This window comes from Camponotus floridanus, unplaced genomic scaffold, assembly GCF_003227725.1.
Source record: "Camponotus floridanus strain SB8 unplaced genomic scaffold, Cflo_v7.5 scaffold138, whole genome shotgun sequence".
NCBI lineage: Eukaryota > Metazoa > Arthropoda > Insecta > Hymenoptera > Formicidae > Camponotus > Camponotus floridanus.
The window spans coordinates 34,231-54,244 of record NW_020229257.1 but is presented as its reverse complement, the minus strand read 5'-3'; the positions used below and the strand labels follow the sequence as shown (position 1 = coordinate 54,244).

The 20,014-nt window shown below is 32.3% G+C and overlaps 4 protein-coding genes across 5 annotated transcripts; 1 reads left to right on the top strand and 3 right to left on the bottom strand.

Moving 5' to 3' along the window:
- Positions 1–982: 982 nt before the first annotated feature.
- Positions 983–5,900, bottom strand: LOC105248074 (eukaryotic peptide chain release factor GTP-binding subunit ERF3A). Of its 2 annotated transcripts, none has more exons than XM_011252644.3 (7): positions 5,327–5,900; positions 4,053–4,240; positions 3,438–3,558; positions 2,868–3,330; positions 2,218–2,524; positions 1,348–1,780; positions 983–1,248 (listed from the first exon to the last, which is right to left on the bottom strand). In XM_011252644.3, the coding sequence occupies exons 1-7, from the start codon at positions 5,589–5,591 to the stop codon at positions 1,205–1,207; spliced, it is 1,821 nt and encodes a 606-aa protein (XP_011250946.1). In that variant the 5' UTR covers positions 5,592–5,900; the 3' UTR covers positions 983–1,204. The 2 variants fall into 2 exon arrangements, with proteins under 2 accessions (XP_011250946.1, XP_011250947.1); XM_011252645.3 differs by having other exon boundaries at positions 5,501–5,900.
- Positions 5,901–6,081: 181 nt separating this feature from the next.
- LOC105248073 (sperm-associated antigen 7 homolog) lies at positions 6,082–7,887 on the top strand. Its single transcript, XM_011252643.3, has 6 exons — positions 6,082–6,401; positions 6,514–6,581; positions 6,675–6,763; positions 6,871–7,208; positions 7,482–7,629; positions 7,702–7,887. Exons 1-5 carry the CDS (start codon positions 6,323–6,325, stop codon positions 7,604–7,606), a joined length of 699 nt encoding a protein of 232 aa, XP_011250945.1. The 5' UTR covers positions 6,082–6,322; the 3' UTR covers positions 7,607–7,629; positions 7,702–7,887.
- A 35-nt stretch (positions 7,888–7,922) lies between these two features.
- LOC105248071 (exocyst complex component 8) lies at positions 7,923–11,324 on the bottom strand. Its single transcript, XM_011252642.2, has 8 exons — positions 11,085–11,324; positions 10,410–10,765; positions 10,036–10,338; positions 9,820–9,967; positions 9,118–9,630; positions 8,906–9,036; positions 8,336–8,752; positions 7,923–8,237 (listed from the first exon to the last, which is right to left on the bottom strand). The coding sequence occupies exons 1-8, from the start codon at positions 11,140–11,142 to the stop codon at positions 8,031–8,033; spliced, it is 2,133 nt and encodes a 710-aa protein (XP_011250944.1). The 5' UTR covers positions 11,143–11,324; the 3' UTR covers positions 7,923–8,030.
- Positions 11,325–12,649: 1,325 nt separating this feature from the next.
- On the bottom strand, positions 12,650–17,401 carry LOC105248131. Its single transcript, XM_020026515.2, has 8 exons — positions 17,263–17,401; positions 16,408–16,614; positions 16,160–16,276; positions 15,910–16,092; positions 15,530–15,766; positions 14,886–15,323; positions 13,097–13,724; positions 12,650–12,979 (listed from the first exon to the last, which is right to left on the bottom strand). The coding sequence occupies exons 2-8, from the start codon at positions 16,570–16,572 to the stop codon at positions 12,837–12,839; spliced, it is 1,911 nt and encodes a 636-aa protein (XP_019882074.2). The 5' UTR covers positions 16,573–16,614; positions 17,263–17,401; the 3' UTR covers positions 12,650–12,836.
- Positions 17,402–20,014: the final 2,613 nt, after the last annotated feature.

Here is a 20,014-nt window from a genome sequence, read left to right as displayed (position 1 = left end):
CTTAAATGCACACTTGTACAAAAGTTAAGAACAATTTGGATAATTAATTGTTTGCTTGTAAATTTACAACTATTTACCCGTTTTCTACATGCCATAGACATTCAGTGTATTCGTAAATATCTTGCGATGCATATTTGGAAATACTTGCTTAAAAAATATTTATCAAAAGTATGCGTTAATGTGTCATATTGCTTTTTTGTATATATTTGTGTCTTATTATACATTTGTGAGGGATCAGGAATTTTAGTAAATTAAAAATAATGAAGACTATATATTTTTCTCTCATTTAAACTAAAAAATATTGAAAAATGAAATAAATACGGACGTATTCGTGCGCCTTGAATATCCGTAAACCCCATGTGCTATATACTTTATTCCATTGACTCGAATATAAAAAATCCGTCATATTGCAAGGATGTATACGACGGATATACATCCACGTCCCTATTAAAATTATCAGGGCATATTTTTTTGCAAATTTGTTTTTAATGACAATATAATAAGAAACAGTATAATAATAATTGTAATATTAATTTTATAATTATAAATTGTTGTGTAACACTATCTTGTTGATTTATTCAATAAATTTCTTTTCCAACTCTTACCACCACTTTAATAATTATTATTTTTAATAATAATTATATAATAATATTAATCATATTTCCTTAATGTTAATCCGTAATCGATATCAATCGCCTACTTTATTTCCCATTTATATGTGTCGCACCTCAGAAGAATAAAAATATCGTGGTTTTTTCTTTTTATTATCAAGGAGACACGGTTAAATTATTTGATCATTATCTATTTATAATTATTTCAATGCAAGTGCCATCATTCAGCTTATCTAATAAAAGGAACACACGCTCTTGAGTTTCGATTGTGTATGTCTCCTTATCTATATAATCGAATCTATTTGCTCTTATATATATCAGGCTATAAATATTTTTCCCTTCTTCCCCCCTCCCCCCTCCCCCCGCTTGTTGCGTCGTAGCACGCGGACGCACGTATAGCTCTGCGATACATAGGTGAGTGTTGTGTGTTTATATGTTACATTATTACTAATCCGCCAAATTTTATTTCATGCCCGTTTGGTTTGCTTAATATCGTGTGCTCGCCTTGTATCATCATATATTTGTCACATTGAAATAATGATCATTTTCCTTTATTATTAATCTGTGTCATAACATTTAAGCAAGTTTTTTTTTTACTCCACGACCTTCAGCACCTTGCCAATTGCGATAGTTTTATCTGAAATTGTATACATAGCCGTTATCGTAATCAAGACGTAAACAAGAAAAAAGCCAAATGATGAAGAAAGAGAATATGCTATATTAAAATGTTACTTACTTTCATCCCTAAGAGTAAAGCGACCCATTTGTTGGAATAACTTGAATCTTTCAAGACATATAACTCCCGCACACTCGATTCTCATTATAGCCACTTGGTCCTGCTTGACGAACCTTGGCCTCGTCTTGCTTTTATCGCCTGTTTTCTTATCAACCAAACAGATTAGCGCCTTTACCGTGACTTCCTCCGCGGCGCAATGAATGTGCATGACAGCACTGTATCCCGCGCAAATAATACTCTTGTGTTCCAGAATCACCACTTGCGCGTCGAAGACTTTCCCGGTTTTGATAGGATTATTGCTGTCGCATAAAACGAATCCGGGACTAACATCTTCTTCTTCGATACCTTTCAGCTTAATCTTTACATTTTCCCCAGGCCCAACGGACGTTACTTCCTCGTCGTCTGACCACAATTGATCTACCGTTACTGCCGTCTATATATTTAAAGTTAAATATTTTTATAAATAAATAAATAAATAAATAAATATATATATATATATATATATATATATATATATATAATATAAAAAAATATAAAATGCAAAATATTTATTTTCCACAAATATTACAAAAAAAAGAGTGTCAAAAATTGTCTGCATTAGATTGATGCAAAAGATTCTTTATATTTGTTAAATAAAACTGGAAATCATGGGAGAAAATCATAGTTTCAATGTAATTTTTATTAATCATTATATTGGTTTATCTTTTTTCTATTTAGCAAAAAGTTCTTTAATTTGTTTCTTAGAAAACTCCAAATTCTTAACTTTGTTTTAAATAGAATTTAGTAAAAAAAACATCTTTTGCATTGAATGTAATATAATTCAATATAAAGTAATAAATTTAGTTTCATAAACAAAAGAGTTATACATACCCTATTTGGCATAACAAGCAACGACTGTCCTTTTTTGGCTTCACCTGCTTCAACTTTACCCATAACTACTGTTCCCATGTCCTTATATTTGTCGACGATTGGCATGATGAAAGGTCCATTACTCTTACGATTGAGTGATGGTAGCGAATCAATAAAAGGTATGAATGGTGGACCGCTGTACCAATTACAAAGATGTTCAGGTATTGGATCCTTTAAACCAATGCCAAGTTGACCAGAGACTGGCATAAATGTAAGATCTTTTGTAGGATTGAATCCTAATTTACGAAGATATGGCAGTATCTTATCCCTGTAAAATATGTATATTTTACAATATTCTTTTATTTACACAAATCTCGACAAAAATGCATACATAACGTTACTGTCGATTGTCAGAAGACAAAACAAAGAAAGTATACCCTACTAAAAAAAAAAAAGTACAAATCTTGATACTATGTCTTGGTATAATTGTTCGTATAATTGTTCTAATAAATTTATTTATTTTAATTAATGTTATAACAGTTCTGATAAATTAATTTATTTTAATGAATGTTTAAATTGAACTTTATATATATATATATAATCATGTATCGATATATATTCCATTTATTATTATTTAATATATTTAAATCTTGCGCATTTTCGATGTATACCTGCATTCATTGTATCGTCCCTCGTCCCATTCGACAGTGGGGTCATCCATCTTATTCACTAATACAACCAGATGCTTGACACCCGCGGTTTTAGCAAGCATAGCATGTTCTCTCGTCTGACCTCCTCTATCGAATCCCGTTTCAAATTCGCCCTTTCTCGCAGAAATAACAAGAACTGCTAAATCGGCTTGCGCCGCACCACCAATCATATTAGGTACGAAACTTTTATGGCCGGGTGCATCTAATATTGTAAAGTGCTTTCGTTCTGTCTCGAAGTAGGCTCTACCCACTTCAACAGTTTTTCCCTTTTCTCTTTCTTCTTGATTTGTATCCAACGCCCAACTTAAGTACCATGTTTCTCGACTTCTTTCTTTCGCCTCTCGCTCATATTTCTCTAAGGTACGTTTGTCGACCATCCCCGTAAGGGCCATAATTTGACCCCCAATAGTTGATTTTCCAGCATCTGCAATACATCAAAGAATTATTATTCAGCAATAATTTTATTTTAAGAATGTATCAAGTAATATTCTATAGTTGTGCATTACACTTATGTGTAAATTTACTACTTACCTACGTGCCCTATGAAAACAACGTTAACATGTTCCTTTTTGCTTTTAGTATCTTCTGCTACTTTGATAGGTTTCTTTTTGGGTACTTTAACAACCAGTTCTTCATCTTCTTCATTATCAGCCTAGAAATAATGCAAAATATAATAATAATATAAAGATACATAATGATTAAAATTAATTTATTCTAATATTTATGAAAAAATGTTTACAAATCACTTAAAATAATCCTTGAGTAGGAGAAATTGTATAATCAAAAAATATAATCAGAAAAATTTTATATATAGAACGTATATTCAAATAAACTACTATTCTTCTTTAATCTATCTTAAATAAAATAATCTATCTTAAGATGAAATCATTTAATCTATCAAATTTTTTTTTATAGAAATATCAACATACGCATATACATATATGTATAAAAATATTAAACATTATAAAAAAAATGACATTCTGTCAAAAATTCAAGACAAAATCAATACAGAATTGCCTAACAATCTATAATTGAACTACAAACATTCTGTATAGATATAATACAAAAATCTTATTACTGAAGTATGTACTTGAAGCATTTAACTAAACTTCCTCATACTTCCTCATACTTCCCCATACTACTTACTTCCTCATTTTCAGGTGTAAGTAAAGGGTCACCATCGACCGCTGCCTCTTCCCAAGAATCTGCAGGTTGATGCTCTGGACTGATATTTAGTTGGTCGTTAACATTCGGTGGTGGAGCCCCTCCCCCAGCAGGAGGTTCCTCAACTCGACTGCCAATTGGATCTGATAAGACAACAGGAGTAGAATTTCCTAGAAAAATACAAAGAAACAAAAAAAAAAGACGAAAAGTAGATTTTATTATTTATAATAATTTTCTTTAAGGAAGTGCTTTATTTATATTATAGTAATTTTATTACCTTATTTAAGTCAAATATTTCTAGTTTTGCACAAAACTGATAAAATAAAATAAATAAAGCTAAGAAAATTAATAATTTTTAATATTATGAGAGTAATATAAAATTCCATACCAAATATTGCAATATTTTTTGTCACACAGTTACAAAGGTCAACGAGAAAGATATCAATTCAATCTGTATCTGTTCAATGTTATACAGGGTGTTCTTCAAAGTTTGGCTAAATTTTACCAATAATACTTGATCGATCGTACTGATACCAAATCAGCAAATATGGATCAAACAAATGGATTTTTTTTTATTTGACTCACAGACATTGAACGCTATGTTAGAGTGAGAAGATACTTTAACATTTAAATGTACCGTCAATGTCAAGTGTCTGAAATCATTATTCGAATAATTGTTGAAATGTAAAGCAGCGTAACATAATTACGCAGAATATATAATTATAATTAAAATATCAAATAACAATAAGATATAAAGATAGACAATAATCTCCTATTTCTTATTAAAATAATTTTGGTAACAAAGATGAGTATCCACTTTGAATACTCGGGTACAAACCAAATCATACGTGCAACGAATAACGTTAACATAAAGAAATATTCGCCAGCTATTGCAAGTTCGAGAACGGGAAAATCTGCTCGTATATCAATCAAACCATATGGTATCTAAATCTGGTAGCAACATACGAATACAGCATAGATACGAGAAGGCACTCCACAAAATTGAAAGCCAGACGGAAAAGTAACGAGAAACGAATAAGGAATTCCTTCTCGATACGCTCGACCGTGCGAGGGAGATGCCCGTGCTCGTGCATGCCTCCGCATGACTCAACGTTGCAACAACGAGGGGGTTAGTTGCGGGGGAGTGCGCGCGCGAGAATCATAACAATGATAATCGCGGCGCAGGTCGCGAGAACGTCCAGCGTTCCCGTCGCGTGGGACGTCGAGGGGGGCAAAATTCCAGCTGGCGAACTAACCATGATGTATCTCGACGGGCATGGAGGTGGTGGTTACGGTATTCATCACCGCAGCGGCGACATTGCAGGGGCTGCTGTCGGCTGCTGTCGTCGCTGTGTTGCTCTGCGGCGACGAGCTGATGCAGAAGGAAGGCACGAATTCCGCAGCGTTGACGTTCAGAGTGGAGAACTTACTCTCGATGGACTTGTCCTGGGGCGGGCCGACGATATCGCCGTTCGTGTCCGCCTGCTGTTCCCACGAGTCCGGTGCGATGCTGTTCGCCATGTTAATCAGTGTTTCGGCACACACGCAGCCGGGTACACGGCTAAGACCGACAACGGAATCCTGGATAACGGAACGGTGGGGACACGAGGGCAACGCAAGTCGCAACCGCACGCCGCGCGCTGATCCGACACGGGCTCGGGACGGGTTTAAAAAAATAGTTTTATTTGTGTCACGGCACACACTTCGGCGTACACACTCACCGCGTACACGCGCCGTATGATCGCTACTCCGCGTGCGTACGTGCGTGCGTCCCCCGTGGTCCGCCTCGATGCTGCTGCTGCTGCTGCTGCGCAAAGCTGCTGCTGCCACCGCCGCTGCTGCCACCGCTGCGCTCGCTCGGAGGCCGGAACCAACCGGAACTACCGCGATCGAAACGTCGACTCGAGTCAACGAGAGCCGAGATCCGCCGATCGAGTAAATAAAATCCGCCGAGCGAATAAAATCGCGCGCGAGGCGAAGGATATTTTTCGCGAGATCCCTCCCGTTTCGATCAACGACATTCCAACTTTCGACGTGTCTTTCGCGTTTATTGAAACGTAAATGTCTCTAGCGTTGCGCCTAGAGACTTTTCGGAATTGGAAAGGTGACTGTAAAAAAAATGAATTGACTTTCGCTCGGGTGTGATTTGACCGAACGTACTTGTGTTTATATACGACGAGCTTGGTGTTCCGACAGCTTGTTCGCAAGCTTTCCCTCCTGATATCGACAAGCCTGAACAAATCGTCGAAATCATGGATTTATTGGGCTCCATTCTGAAATCCATGGACAAGCCACCGTCGGTGAACGACAAGCAGAAGGCGCTTATGAAAAGTCAGTTGAGTCCTAACCTAAAAATACGCAATTTACAAAAAGACAAACGAACCGTTTTCGTCAAAAGCTTTAAGAATTTCTTCGTTTATGTGAACTCATTTCGATTATGCAGAACAGCAAGAGGAATATCAGAAACGTCAGAGGGCCGAGGCGGATAAGTTGAAAGTCTTTCGGCAAAAGGTAAAGCCTTTATTTTACTTTCTCTTTTTTTCACATTTTTCGATTAATTATTCGGATTCGGTTTTTTAACAAGATATCATCTCTATATCGTAGATCGAAGAAGAAATTAACAAGTTCCTACAGGATGACAATATGAAAGAACACAAATTTTCTGCCATGGACCAGATACACAGGAGCATTGTGTAAGTATAGATATATTGTTTGGCGATTACACCTGAAATGTTAGACGCACATGTTATATTTGTGGAACATTCTATGTTACATATATTTCTCTGTTTTGGACTCTTAGTCATGATGTAGCAGAAGTGGCAAATGTTTTGGCGTATTCCTTTGGTGAGGAAGGTGTCGACCGCTATATTATCATCTTTAAGAGGGAATATGCACCTTCGGAGGATCAATTAAATACATTACGCAAAGGCGAAGAATGGAATGAGGAAGTTGCGAAAAGATTAAAGAAAGAGAGAGAGAATAAAGCCAAGGAGGAGGCGGAATATGCCAAATCTAGGAAACGAAAGGAGAATTTTGTACCCAACAGCTTTTACAAAGATAAATATCAACATCTGATTGGTAAGGAAGCTGCTCTTGAAGCTGCTAGAAAAACAGAAGCCAATAGTAGTTATGGATGTGGTGAGTATAAATATGATATAAATGCAAATGTATATAATGGATATTTGAATTTTAACTTGAGCTTTACTGCAAACAAAAATCATTCGATGATTATTGTATATAGTATATTGTATAGTTTTAAAAAATGAAACATGTAATATACAATTAATGATTTGGATTTGTAAATCAAAATTACAAAAGTTTTATATAAGTTACAAGATTGATAGATATGTGTGTGTAAAAGACTCATCTTGCATATACAAACACATATTAGTAAAATTTGTCAATTTCTAGTTCCTAGTGAAAACAAAAAGGACCAAAGAAGTATAGAGCAAACTCTAGCTGACATACGTGCTAAAAAAAGGAAATTGGAAACAAATAAAGAAACTAGCAGTTGCAGCGACAACAGTACAAAATAGTGCTATTATATAAATAATTATAGGTATACATAAATTATCTATATCCAATTGATTGTAAATAATACAGCATATTACATGTTACAATGTTATTACAGATTATATGCATTCCTAGACAAGTCGCGCACATAGTAATCTATTTTATTAAATTTCCGAGTTTGTTTGTTCAAACATCTTACGAGTTCTACAATGGCATTACAATTAATATATATCTATGATGGAAGTGAAATAACAAATCACTTCCATTTCATCTCATTATGATACGTGGATCTACTACACCTAAGAAACTCGATCTCATATGTACAATATAATACATCATCCGGTACATTACATACATATAGTGTATGTATGATATACATATACAAACATTTGTTCCTGTGACATTTTTCCCTCACCTATAAATCAAGTGATGATATTTTTATTTTAGCTAAAGATATTCTGTAGTAGAGTATTTAGGAATTGATGTTCTCGGAGCTGGTTTCGGCTTTGTAGGCGATGGAGATTCGAATACAATTTGTTCTTTCAGGGTAAGCAGCTTTGTGAATTTTTGATTTGTCACGGATTTGTACAATTCCATTCCTCGAGCGATAATAATGTCTCGTACATACGCTGCATTATTTTGTACTAATTTTCGCTGAAAACAAGTAAAATTTAGACGCGTATTATAAAATTTAGACGCGTATTATACCAATTTATAATACAATAACTTGATAGAAATAATACTAGTGTTACCTCTTGTTTTAATTTCGGATCCGTAAGCGAAACAATCAAATGTTGAACTTCGACCCGCATTACGGATACTAATGCGTTATCTATCGTAGACATAAGCTCGGGTATAGCTACGCTGAGGCAATCTTCTAATAGACTGATATAAATCTTGGAGAAGGTTAATGTATTGTGTGTCAACGGTATCCAACAGTCATTTGTTGCATATGACGATGGTACGCCAATACCAAGCTCGTCGAGCTCTGATAATAGTTTCTGGAGATTTTGACTAGTTTCCAGATTTGTCGGTCGCCAAGTATCCTCTGCCACATGACGCTTCATCGTATCGACGCAACTCTCTCCTGCATCTTGAATGGCTTTGGCTAATGGAGATCTGATTTGTCCATCTAACTGATAACGAAAGTCCATGCCCAGCTGAGTTAGCTGAAAATTGAATTATTACAAACTCATATATATTGAAACATGTGTACAAACTCGTGTATAAATGTGTATAAATTCGTGTGTATAAACATATATCTAACATACATAAATACATTCAAATATCTATCTCTATTTTAATCCTTGAAGAATACGCACTTGATCACAGTGACCTCGAACAGCAACAATGCATTCTACCAATACGCTTAAAGTGATTTGCGGTACAAAAAGTTGCTCAGCCAAGTGCGACGTTAAATGTTTCACTTCTTGACTGCACCATACAATTAAACCTTAAATACCAACAAACAGTTTATAAATTAATCTAAATCTCTTAATTTTTGTGACTAATATCTTTATCAATGTTGACTTACCGGAAGTACAATTTGCAGATTGAGGAAAGGTTTTTAAGAATTCTCTCGCTATTTCTACTATATTGCTGAAGGCAATCGCGCTGAGTTGCTTTACATAAGCCATGGTTGTGCTTTCTCGTTTAATCCTCTTCAATCGCGCCTTCAATACCGCGCTACATAATCGTAGATACAAATGGCATGCTTGAGCGCTCCTATTCAACTTTATCAGAAGTTTAACTGTACGTCGCGCGCTTCTCAACCCGCCTCCTTGTAACGACTTTGCTTCGGCACTCGATTCTAGTTCCTTGGTTAGTACATTGACCAACGACCGACCTCTGTCATTTACCTTCGTCTGGATCTCCGTCAGTAACGGTATAGGTTGAGCATCCTTCAGATAGACTTTTGCTTTTTCTAGTAAACTGTAAGCCTCTTCAAAATGACGTTGCGCTATGCAGGAATCCAGATCTTCGGCTACTTCCAGCACCCACTCTGGAGGCGGTTCGTGATATTCCGAATCGTCATCGTCATCCATGCCTAATGAGAATTTAAATGGAAATCCTTACAATTTAAATAATTGTGAAAATGCTTGATGAGTAAAATATAAAGAAAAATGATAATTAATATAAACAGGTGGAGAATGATATGCATAAATAAAATAAAAGCCAAAAGATTCGTTTGAAATACAAGAACTTTATATCTGTAAATCTCATCTGTATCTCTCACCTAATGTATTGGAATCTAACGACATTGAACGAGACGGCGCTGCTTTGTCTTCTTTTGGATGTTTATCGTTATCCGGCGCATTATCAGTCGAATTCTCCTCTGCTAGCTTTGCTCTTTTTGCTTGCTCGCACTTATCTAACCATTCTTTCTGCAAAATAAATAGATTCAAACAATTCTATTTTTTGTTTTAATATCATTGTTTTTGAACACACTAACTTTACTTGTCGCTGTAGGGCACTGAAACACCCTTGTGTCAGAAAACGCCAATAGTTTGAAGGCCAGTTTAACTGTGCCATGATCCCTCACATTGACAATCGCTAGGCTTTCAAGATTATAAACCGCTTGCATTTTATATCTAGGCGGACCACGCCTGCCGCCATTTGCCAGCCAAGATGCAATCATCAAAACATCATTGAATAAATATGCGTGAATTCTCTTTAATGGTGTTCCCTCGATGGGATCTAGCTCAAGCAGGGAACCTTCGTGTAAGCATATACGTCCTGGAGTTTCAGCTAAGCTCTGTAAGAAAAAGACAATTTTTTACTTATACTTGTAATAATACATTTCATTTATTAGATATAATGACTAACCAGAGCCCCTTCAACATTTTCAATCAATTGAATGAGTTTTTGCTTTTGTTCCTCTTCCTTAGATACGGAATTAGCAGAATTCTCTTGCTGTGACAAATCTTCAAAGACAACGCCTGCTGTTCTGGTAGATCCTAGCATGCTTAATAAAGCGCGTTGTTCACTCAAAAGCTGTGACAATTGATACATTTCACTCTCCAGATGTGAAATCTCCTTGGCAGTCTCAATAAATTGCATATAATTTTGATATACATTTCTTTTCAATTGAGCAGATGTGTTATTTGCCAGTTCTTGTATTTTTGCACGCTGTTGCCTCAGTTCGTCTGCACCAATGCATTGTGCGCTGAGTTCCTTCACAACTATAAACAAAAAGACTCGAGTAACTAAATATAACTGATTATTATCATCGTTTATATATTTCAAAATCCATATTAAACTTTATAAAAATTTAATCAATCAATAAACATTTATATGATATGTTAAACTTGTTAAAGACACAAGTTCAAATAAATGTTGAATGTCTCCTGACAAGTCTCCTATGACTGAAAACAAATCGTTTCGTATCCTATTATATATTTAAGAAACTTACTGAAAAATCGAGAAGTAAGATTGAAAAGTAAAATTTTATATTTCTTAGCCTGCGCGCGCGCGAGCAAAGTATGTGTGCGAGACACTTACATTTTTCTGGGTTAAAGTCCTCGGCTGCGAAAACCTTTACTAAATTATTATCAGCCATTGTAAAAGACAGTCGTCTCTCTCCCTCCAGATTATTATTATCAACAATATAAGTTACGTGCTTTTGTCATGTTATATTTCGATCAAATCCCTTCACGTCACTTGTCACGAATAAATCGACATGGTTTACATCACTTGACACCTCCTCCGCCTCGGCCTGACCTAACATAACCTTCGATATTTTCTGCCAACCACGAAAGAAGGACCGACAATAAGCTTGCTCGATAAAGTTAACGCTCTTAATTATCTTCAAACCCATATGATAATCATAAAGATTTACCGATGCACGGTTAGCAAAGATTTATCATTACTTCTCTTGACTCTTTATTAATTAAGACGATATTTATTCAATATAAAAAAGAAAAGAGTTTTTTCTATATTAGAGTAAAGTGTGAATGACATTACTAATAATTTTGTGTATATTTTACATTAGCTACAATTGTTATCGAATTCAAATATTTACTTTCAACGAGATGCACCAGGTGGTGTTGTCTCATTATATTGTACACGAGTTTATATTTATTTATTTAGATATTTATTAAAATTCTCAAGCTCCCGTTGCAAAATTTTTACTAAAATAACAATCGTTGGTGTGAAAATAATTTTTACAAGGTGTGTGTTTGTGTCGAATCGATATTTTCGGTAACTTATATGTGCCGTTTACACCAAGTCTTTCAGCTGGGAGTGTGGCGGCTCCTGTAATCCGGCTACTCGGAGGCTGGTTATGTAGGAGGGTCTGAGGTCGGGGGCACCTGCTGGTGCGGGGCTCACGTTGACTGGGCGTCCGCACTAAGCTCGCCATCAATATGGGCACCCTGGAGGAGTCCGGGGTGACCAGGTTAGCTAAGGAGAGGCGAACCGGGCCAGAGGGGAAACCCAGCAGCCAAAAGTCTCCGTGGCGGGCAGTAGTGGGATCGCGCCCGGGAGTGGGACCGCATCGGCAGCCTGGCTGATATGATCCGACACATAACTTTTGCATTTTTTTTCAATTTTTCAACGATTCCTGAAGGCCTCCCCTTTTGTATTTTCACAAAATTTTATTTTTCCAACGTACTTTTGCACATATTTTTTTTATTATATAACCGACCTGTTTGCCGAGAATACGAAATTGTACTTCTCCTCTTTTTTGGACAATAGAGACTGATTAAAACTATTTTTTATAATTATTATAATTATTTTTTATCACTTGTATATTAATATATATTTTACAATAAAGCTGACTATAAAAAATTAAAAATTTTAAAAAGACTAAACATGTGTTCCATATTTGTAGTACAAGACTTGTACCTATATAATAAATTAATATATCAACTTTTGTTAATTTTATTTATTTTAAAAAGTCTCCACATTATTTAATAAAAATATGTTAAATCATAGAAATACTTGAAATAAAAATTGGTGATGGAGAAGGAGGATATATATATATATATATATATATATATATATATATATATATATATATATATATATATATGTAACACATGTATTTATGGAAAAATTTTTATCCATTCTATTGTCTTATAATGAAAATGATGCTCTTACAGTTGATAAGAATTAATTCACTGTAGCAAGGAGATGATTTATAACATATAATATAAAGATTTAAATTGTATGTGTAAATTAATTTCTTCTTGATATAATAAGCTTTGTCATCACAATACAGTTTATGCTTATTCTTTTATCTATTATAAAATTCTATGATTTTTGCTTTTCCTTCTTTGCTTGTTCCGCCAACGCTTCTAGTCGATCATGCTCTGCGATTAAGGTATCCACTTCATTTGCTGGCAGTATTTTCGTTTTTGTTTTACCATTTTCACGTGTTAATATCGCCATTTCCACTGCAAATAAAAGAGAAAAACTTTAATAATTTTGTCAGATGTTATTTTAAAGCATTAAAAATTAGATTTACAATTTTATCGATCTTTAAAATTGTCAATTCATAAATAAAAATTTACCTTTTTCAGCAGAGAGTTTGTTCATATCTAGTGTCTTAGAGAGCACTTTAATAGCGAGTGCCATCGCATCTTTTAGAGTGGTCTCACCCTCTTTATATTCCTGTTTCAATGACGAGACTGCTGCTGCCGAATTATTCCCGATACACGTCGCCTTCCAACCACCATAATTTCCACTAGGATCCGATTGATACAACTGATAGCCATAGTGTTTATCCCATCCCATGTATAAAATAGATACACCAAAGGGTCTTTTTCCACCGTATTGAGTATATGCCTGTTTAACGTCGCATAACCATGAGACAAGCTGTTCACAAGGTATAGCTTCCCCATACTGAAGAAGATATCTCTGTGCAATGAGACGTAACTCATTTGTTAACACATTTGCATCCGAAGTAATGCCAGCCACTGAACAAACTATGTCGTCATTCAGCTTGTAGATCTTTTCTGAGAAGAAAACTTCATCCAACAACTTGTTGGTGTTCCGTTTCTCAGCTACTAATAGAATACCATCGTTTGCTAATATACCCAAACAAGTACCAGCATGACTTATAGCTTCCATAGCATATTCGACTTGATAAAGTCTTCCCTCTGGTGAAAATATCGTAGTACGCGTGTCGTATCTACGTGCCTATAATATAATAAATATATAATTAACATATTATGTGTCAACTAAAAGAAATGACAATTGAAATTTGAATTAACTTATTAAAATTTATATTTCTATTTTACCATAAAGTAAATGAATAAATTCGAAATAAGATTATAAAACTGTTGCGAATTACAAAAAATCCTCTTAAATTAAATTTTTAAAGAGTAATACATGTCTTTTTTCGTACTTTATTAAAATTCAGAATTCTGAATAAAACATATTGATTCGATCATAAGAATCTTATGATATATTAAATATAGTTACGGCAATCAATGAAATTTACTAATATCCTAAAATTACAATAAATATTAGATTCGATGACAATGCATTTCCCGTATAACCTATAAACGACTGAGTATTGAAAGTGCAAATGACTTCAAAGTTGAATAGATGAATTATAGCGAAATTCATTCACTTACCATTTTGCGAAGACTTTTATGTTTTTAAAATATTTATTACTTAAAGAAATCTACGAGAAAATGCTACGAGTTTGACACCTCAAGTAAAGAATGATTAGTAACAGATATATATTTGTGAAACTCTCGACTCTTCGTTTATATTCGAGAGCGACTATTCAAAATCGATAAAGCTCGCGGCAATAATTAGAATCGATATATAAATTTGAAATAATACAAGACATTCTTTTTTTTAATATACACACGTTTTCTTACTTTTTTCTAAAATTATATAAAGATAGGCATTAAAAAATCGACTTAATATACCTTTCTCTAATTTTGTAATTTTCTTTGTAGCTTCATTCGTTTCTTTTCCTTTACGTTTAATCCGTATGAAATTTTTTTGATGCAAGGTTTATTTTCTAAATTTGTGGATTTCAATAATATGCAAGATAACATTGTAAAGATATTTATTATCAGTTTCAAATATGACACATTTATTTAAACTTATAGTTGATTAATTATTAATAAATCAAATACATATTTTCGTATGCAAATATCTCTACAATATCATGAACAAACTAAATAACTACTCTTTTTTTTTAAATATTTAATTAATTTTATAAATTTATTATTTATTGAAGTAAAAAAAATATAGAACATTTGTTCATTCTGTTCAGTTACTAACATAATACTGAATGTGCAAGATCGTACATAGCGTATGAGAAAAGTTTTATTTTTTTTAATGAGATTCTTCACGCAGTTTAAGCTCTTTCAATTGTTTGAGTAATTCCGCACTCTCTTGAGCAACAGCGTTCTGAATATCTGTCAAATAAGCTAATCGATCATTAAATTTCTTAAAAACATCATCGCATTTTAATCCCCTCTTATCTGAATCTTCATTTTGATTGATCTTTTTTATGTCCTTTATAGAATCTACTTTTTTCACATCAGAATTACTCTTTAATAGAGCCAACATTTTATCAGTGATTCGTTCAGATGCTCTAGAAGTATTTTCAATAATGGTTTCATCTTTTTCTTTTTTTAAGTTACTGATATCGGATATTTCAAAAGTTTCATTTAACTGAGATGTTTTAATTTCTCCTTCATGATTTTGATTAAAAAATGACAAGTTTTTCGTTTCTTCATTGGTGTGCTGAGAATAATCTAGTGAACACGCTCCCTGCAAATGTATTAATTTAAATAAAAATAAATAAGCATATTATATATAATATATAATATATTATTTTAAATAAATAAGAATATTAATAAATAATTAAAGTTCAAAGAGATTATTAATTTGAATATATAATATATTATTTTACATATAAATTCAAGCAAATATTTATGAAAACTATATAAATATATGTTATAAAAAACAATATGTACCATATCATTACTATATAAAGAATATTCCAATTGCTGATTAATGTCATTGCATTCAGGAGCTAATTTATCATACAATGTTGTATAGAATAAATTTTGGAATTCATTAGTGGATTTAGTTTGAGTACTTGTATGAAAATTATCATTTAACTGACTTCTATCAAAATCATCTTGTGTAGTTTCTCCATCATATAATGTTGCAGGAGTACTACATGGAGGACGTACTGGTGGTTCTTGTACCTAAAAAAATTACAGCAAAAACAAAAAAAACAAATATATGTATAATTATAACTAATACATTAATTGATAAATTAATTAATAACTTATAATTATGTTGTTTATTTAGATATACATTCAATATCTGTTTTGGAAATGTAGCTTACTGTATCATCTCTTGTTAATGATGTTGTTCTTGCAGTATTAAATGCTCCCTTAAGATTTGCTATACGCATTCTTTCGCTATCTCTAAATTTCTTCTTCTCTGATTTTGATAATCCAGGTATACACCGTATCACTTGTTTATTTGCTGATGCTTCCATTGGATTATAAGATGGAACTTCTGGTTCCTATTATACATATGTTTTAATTCATTTAATAACTTTTATATAAATTAATTATTGCTATGTTTTATACCTCTTCCCAATTTTCAGTTGATCTATATGTATCTATCATTATATCTTTTTCTTGTGTAACATGTCCAGTATCCATATTTATTAAATTTCCAAGACTTGGACATGTTTCGATATGTTTCTACAATATTAAAAAATATGAAATATAATAATGTAAGAAAAGATTTTTCAGGAATATATATTAAATATTTTGAATATAAATAGATATAGAGTAAATATTGAAGGCTTTTTAATTTATATTTGTATACATACCCTAAGCTGGTCACGATCTACTATATGACTTTTATCCAATGGACACTCTACTTTGTTTTCTGTCTTAGCAGTTTTTTTGCATTTAGCTACATGACTCATAAATTTGTATTTACGAATGCGATGTGCAGGATTGTAAGGACAGGAGACTAAAAGATCTGGTTCCATTTTGGAAATTCAGTTTTGTGAATTATGTAATACCACACTTTACTGCAATGTCATTATTAATATAAAATTAATTATTAAAGAGATACTAACAAAAATATGAAACAAAAAACTGTTAACTTTTAGTACATAGTCAACAATTTGAAAATAAAATCTTAGTCTTTTAATTTCAATCATTAATCTTTCTGTCTACTAGTTTCTCAAAGTTTATGATATAGTATATTTGGATATATGTTTAGAGATATTGATGGAATATCAATTGGCTAAATAAATCTAGAGTCTGAAATTATCATATATGAAAAATTTGTACAATTTTTTTAGTAGAGAAATAATGAAAATTTAATATGAAATAAATATAGTAGAACTTAAAAAAATCTTTCCTTATACTTTTCTTTTAATATTTTCATTTTAATTATATTGTTAATACAAAATATTTTTCCTAATTAAATAAAATTATAACGAGAAACAATAATATGTATAAAATAAAAAATAAACTTTTATTTTTATATTATTTTTAACCAATAAGATAAAGATTTATTCGAAAATTATGTCCACAACTTTAATTTTATTAAAATCCATTAATCTTAACAAAATATAAAGTTTGATGAAAAGTTCGTTACGAGGTAAAAGCTTGAACACTTCTTTGTTAATTTCTGAAAATAATTTATCACGATAACAATCGTATATACTTACTTTAAACACCGTATTTCTTTTTCTTTATGGAAATTTCCATCAAGAGTCTGTATTTTTCCTTTTCTTTTTCAACGCAGTATCATATTTCAACCATAAAGACAAAGAATAAGAAGCAATATCATATCATAACAGTTCCTGATTGGCGTATTCCACTAATATACAATGCCTATGTTCCAAAATTCACTGCCAGCTGAAAATATATAATATACGTAACGTGAATAGGTGGCATCCGATTGACCACGTCGCCAATTGGCCAATTCAAAATAGGACTCTCTGATTGGTTAATCGTTGCTGGTTACCCTAGGCACAGGTCGATATAATTGGCTGTGGTCAATCGCAACGTGGTCAAACGGGACGCTCCCACGTGACTATAGATTTTCAGCGCTGGCAGTGAATTTTGGAACACGCTCAATGAGAAATGTCTTTAGTCGAGATGATATAATATAAAAAGAGACAGAGATCCATCCAATATACATGTCTCTTTCTAATTCTGGTCTCGATTCTCGCCAAATGATTTACGAATCTGATGAGCGCGCGTTTCAATCTTGCGAAATCTGTGTCCATATTTTTTACGCATATATAATAAATTTATTCTCGAAGGAAATAAAAGGAAAGTCACAAAGTATGAAATTTGATGTAACAGTGTAAAATACAACATAAATTTCTTCAGACATTTCACTCTTTATTTTCCTTTTGACTATAATAACTTGAACTCTTTATACACACTCTCATAGCCTAAGTACGTGTAAATATAATAACAGAAATTATAACATATCGCGCAAAACTTATTGTTTTAAAATCCTATGTTTACAGACCTCGCTCTCTTTCTCTTTCTCTACTCTAATTCATGGAATGATTGCAGATATTTATCTCACAGTTGTAATTCCGTCGACATCAGAACCACAAGAATAATGACAATTTTTGTAAGTCTTATATCGTTTAATTAAATTATGAAAAGTGCACGTTTTTCACACAATGCATAATAAAGCGACGCATCTTGCACACACACAAATTTATAAATTAGTTGTAATGCTAAATTTTTTTACGTTAAAAATGAATTGTTCAAGAGTACTGTTTTTCTCACAATGTATAGTGTTATTAAACTAGCTCGAATTACAATGAAATATTCTGTTTTGTTGTGTAATATAAATTCTTTTGCTAAAATGTAAAACGCGTTACATAGTTAACGTGTTCGTTATTAAAATTTACATGTTATATAAATGAGAAATATACTTGATATTATTCCACAAGATTTTTTGGACATATAAGGCTTTATTTTTTGTAAATACAAATTCAAGAATTGGTGTTTAATTCACACATGTTTGTAAAGAACATATGTCTATTTTGGTCAATTTTCATTATTAAAAGTATAATTTTATTTTTTTTAAATTACCATAATAGATTCAAAAAGCACTGTAACACATAAAATTATATTTAATATCTGACAAAAGAAATGATTTAATATATACAATTCAATTATAGATCTGTATGTATGTATATATGTATATGTGTATATAATTATTAAATAATATTTATATATATAAATTTCGAAACTTACTTTAGTAAAAACAAACATGTGTTTCACAAAGAAGAAATTCATTCGAGCACTATGATTATATTTATAAATAACGCAGTGCAATAAATATAATAAACAGATACATGATACATTTCAGAAAATAATCGACTACAAATAACGCATGCGATTTGTACAATATATATTAAGTTATATTGCACATATCATCCAACAAGGATTTCGAAAACACAGTCCTGCATGAGCTTATACAGATTTATACTTAGTGGAAGTCAGAAATCCAATCTACTGCTGTCATCTTTAACTATTTAAGAATTAAGTATTTCTTATAAAGCGCGGCAAATTTTGTTCATATTTGCATGGGCAATTAATATTCCTTACTCATTAGTAAGTTCATACAGGAATTTATTTGTTTTAAAAAAACGCACTCTCTATTTGATAATTATACACAAATAAAAAATTTTCAGTAAAATCATCATAATGCCCATATCTGTTTTTTTCATAAACGCTGACATAAAACATTACAAGTAACTTAGTAGAAATATACATATATAAGGCATTTTTTTTAATTCTTCAATTTGTCAATTTTTCTTACATTGAAATATACGCTTCATCATGTACAGATTCAATGTACAGATTTTCAATGTACATTATCAATATCTATACATAGTTCAAGGAACTTTTCTTACATAATGTACATGTGATGTATAAATTCATAAAATATTCCATGTACATAAATTCCAATATGTATGAATATATATATATGTGTGTGTGTGTGTGTGTGTGTGTGTGTGTGTGTGTGTGTGTGTGTGTGTGTGTGTGTGTATGAACATGTGTGTGATGCATATAACATTTTTTTAAAATTTTAGGCACATCGAGCACACAACAATGATAAACGTACACAATAAACCTTAGTTATAAGAGCACAGTAACTTTTATACATATATATCTTTCTTCGATATATAATTAATAGTATAAATTAAACACGGCAGCGGTTATTATGATTTAATTAAATCATAGCACAGCAGAACTTGTATGTGTACATAATATCTAAATATATACCATATTTGAGAGTGTAATTAACACTTTATAAAATATTGATTCTATTTCATTAAATCTAAGAATATTTATGGATTTGATTATTTGATTACAATGTAATAACATTAACATACATTTTATTTGATTGTTTGTACTACAGAGATTTTTTCAAAAACTGATAGT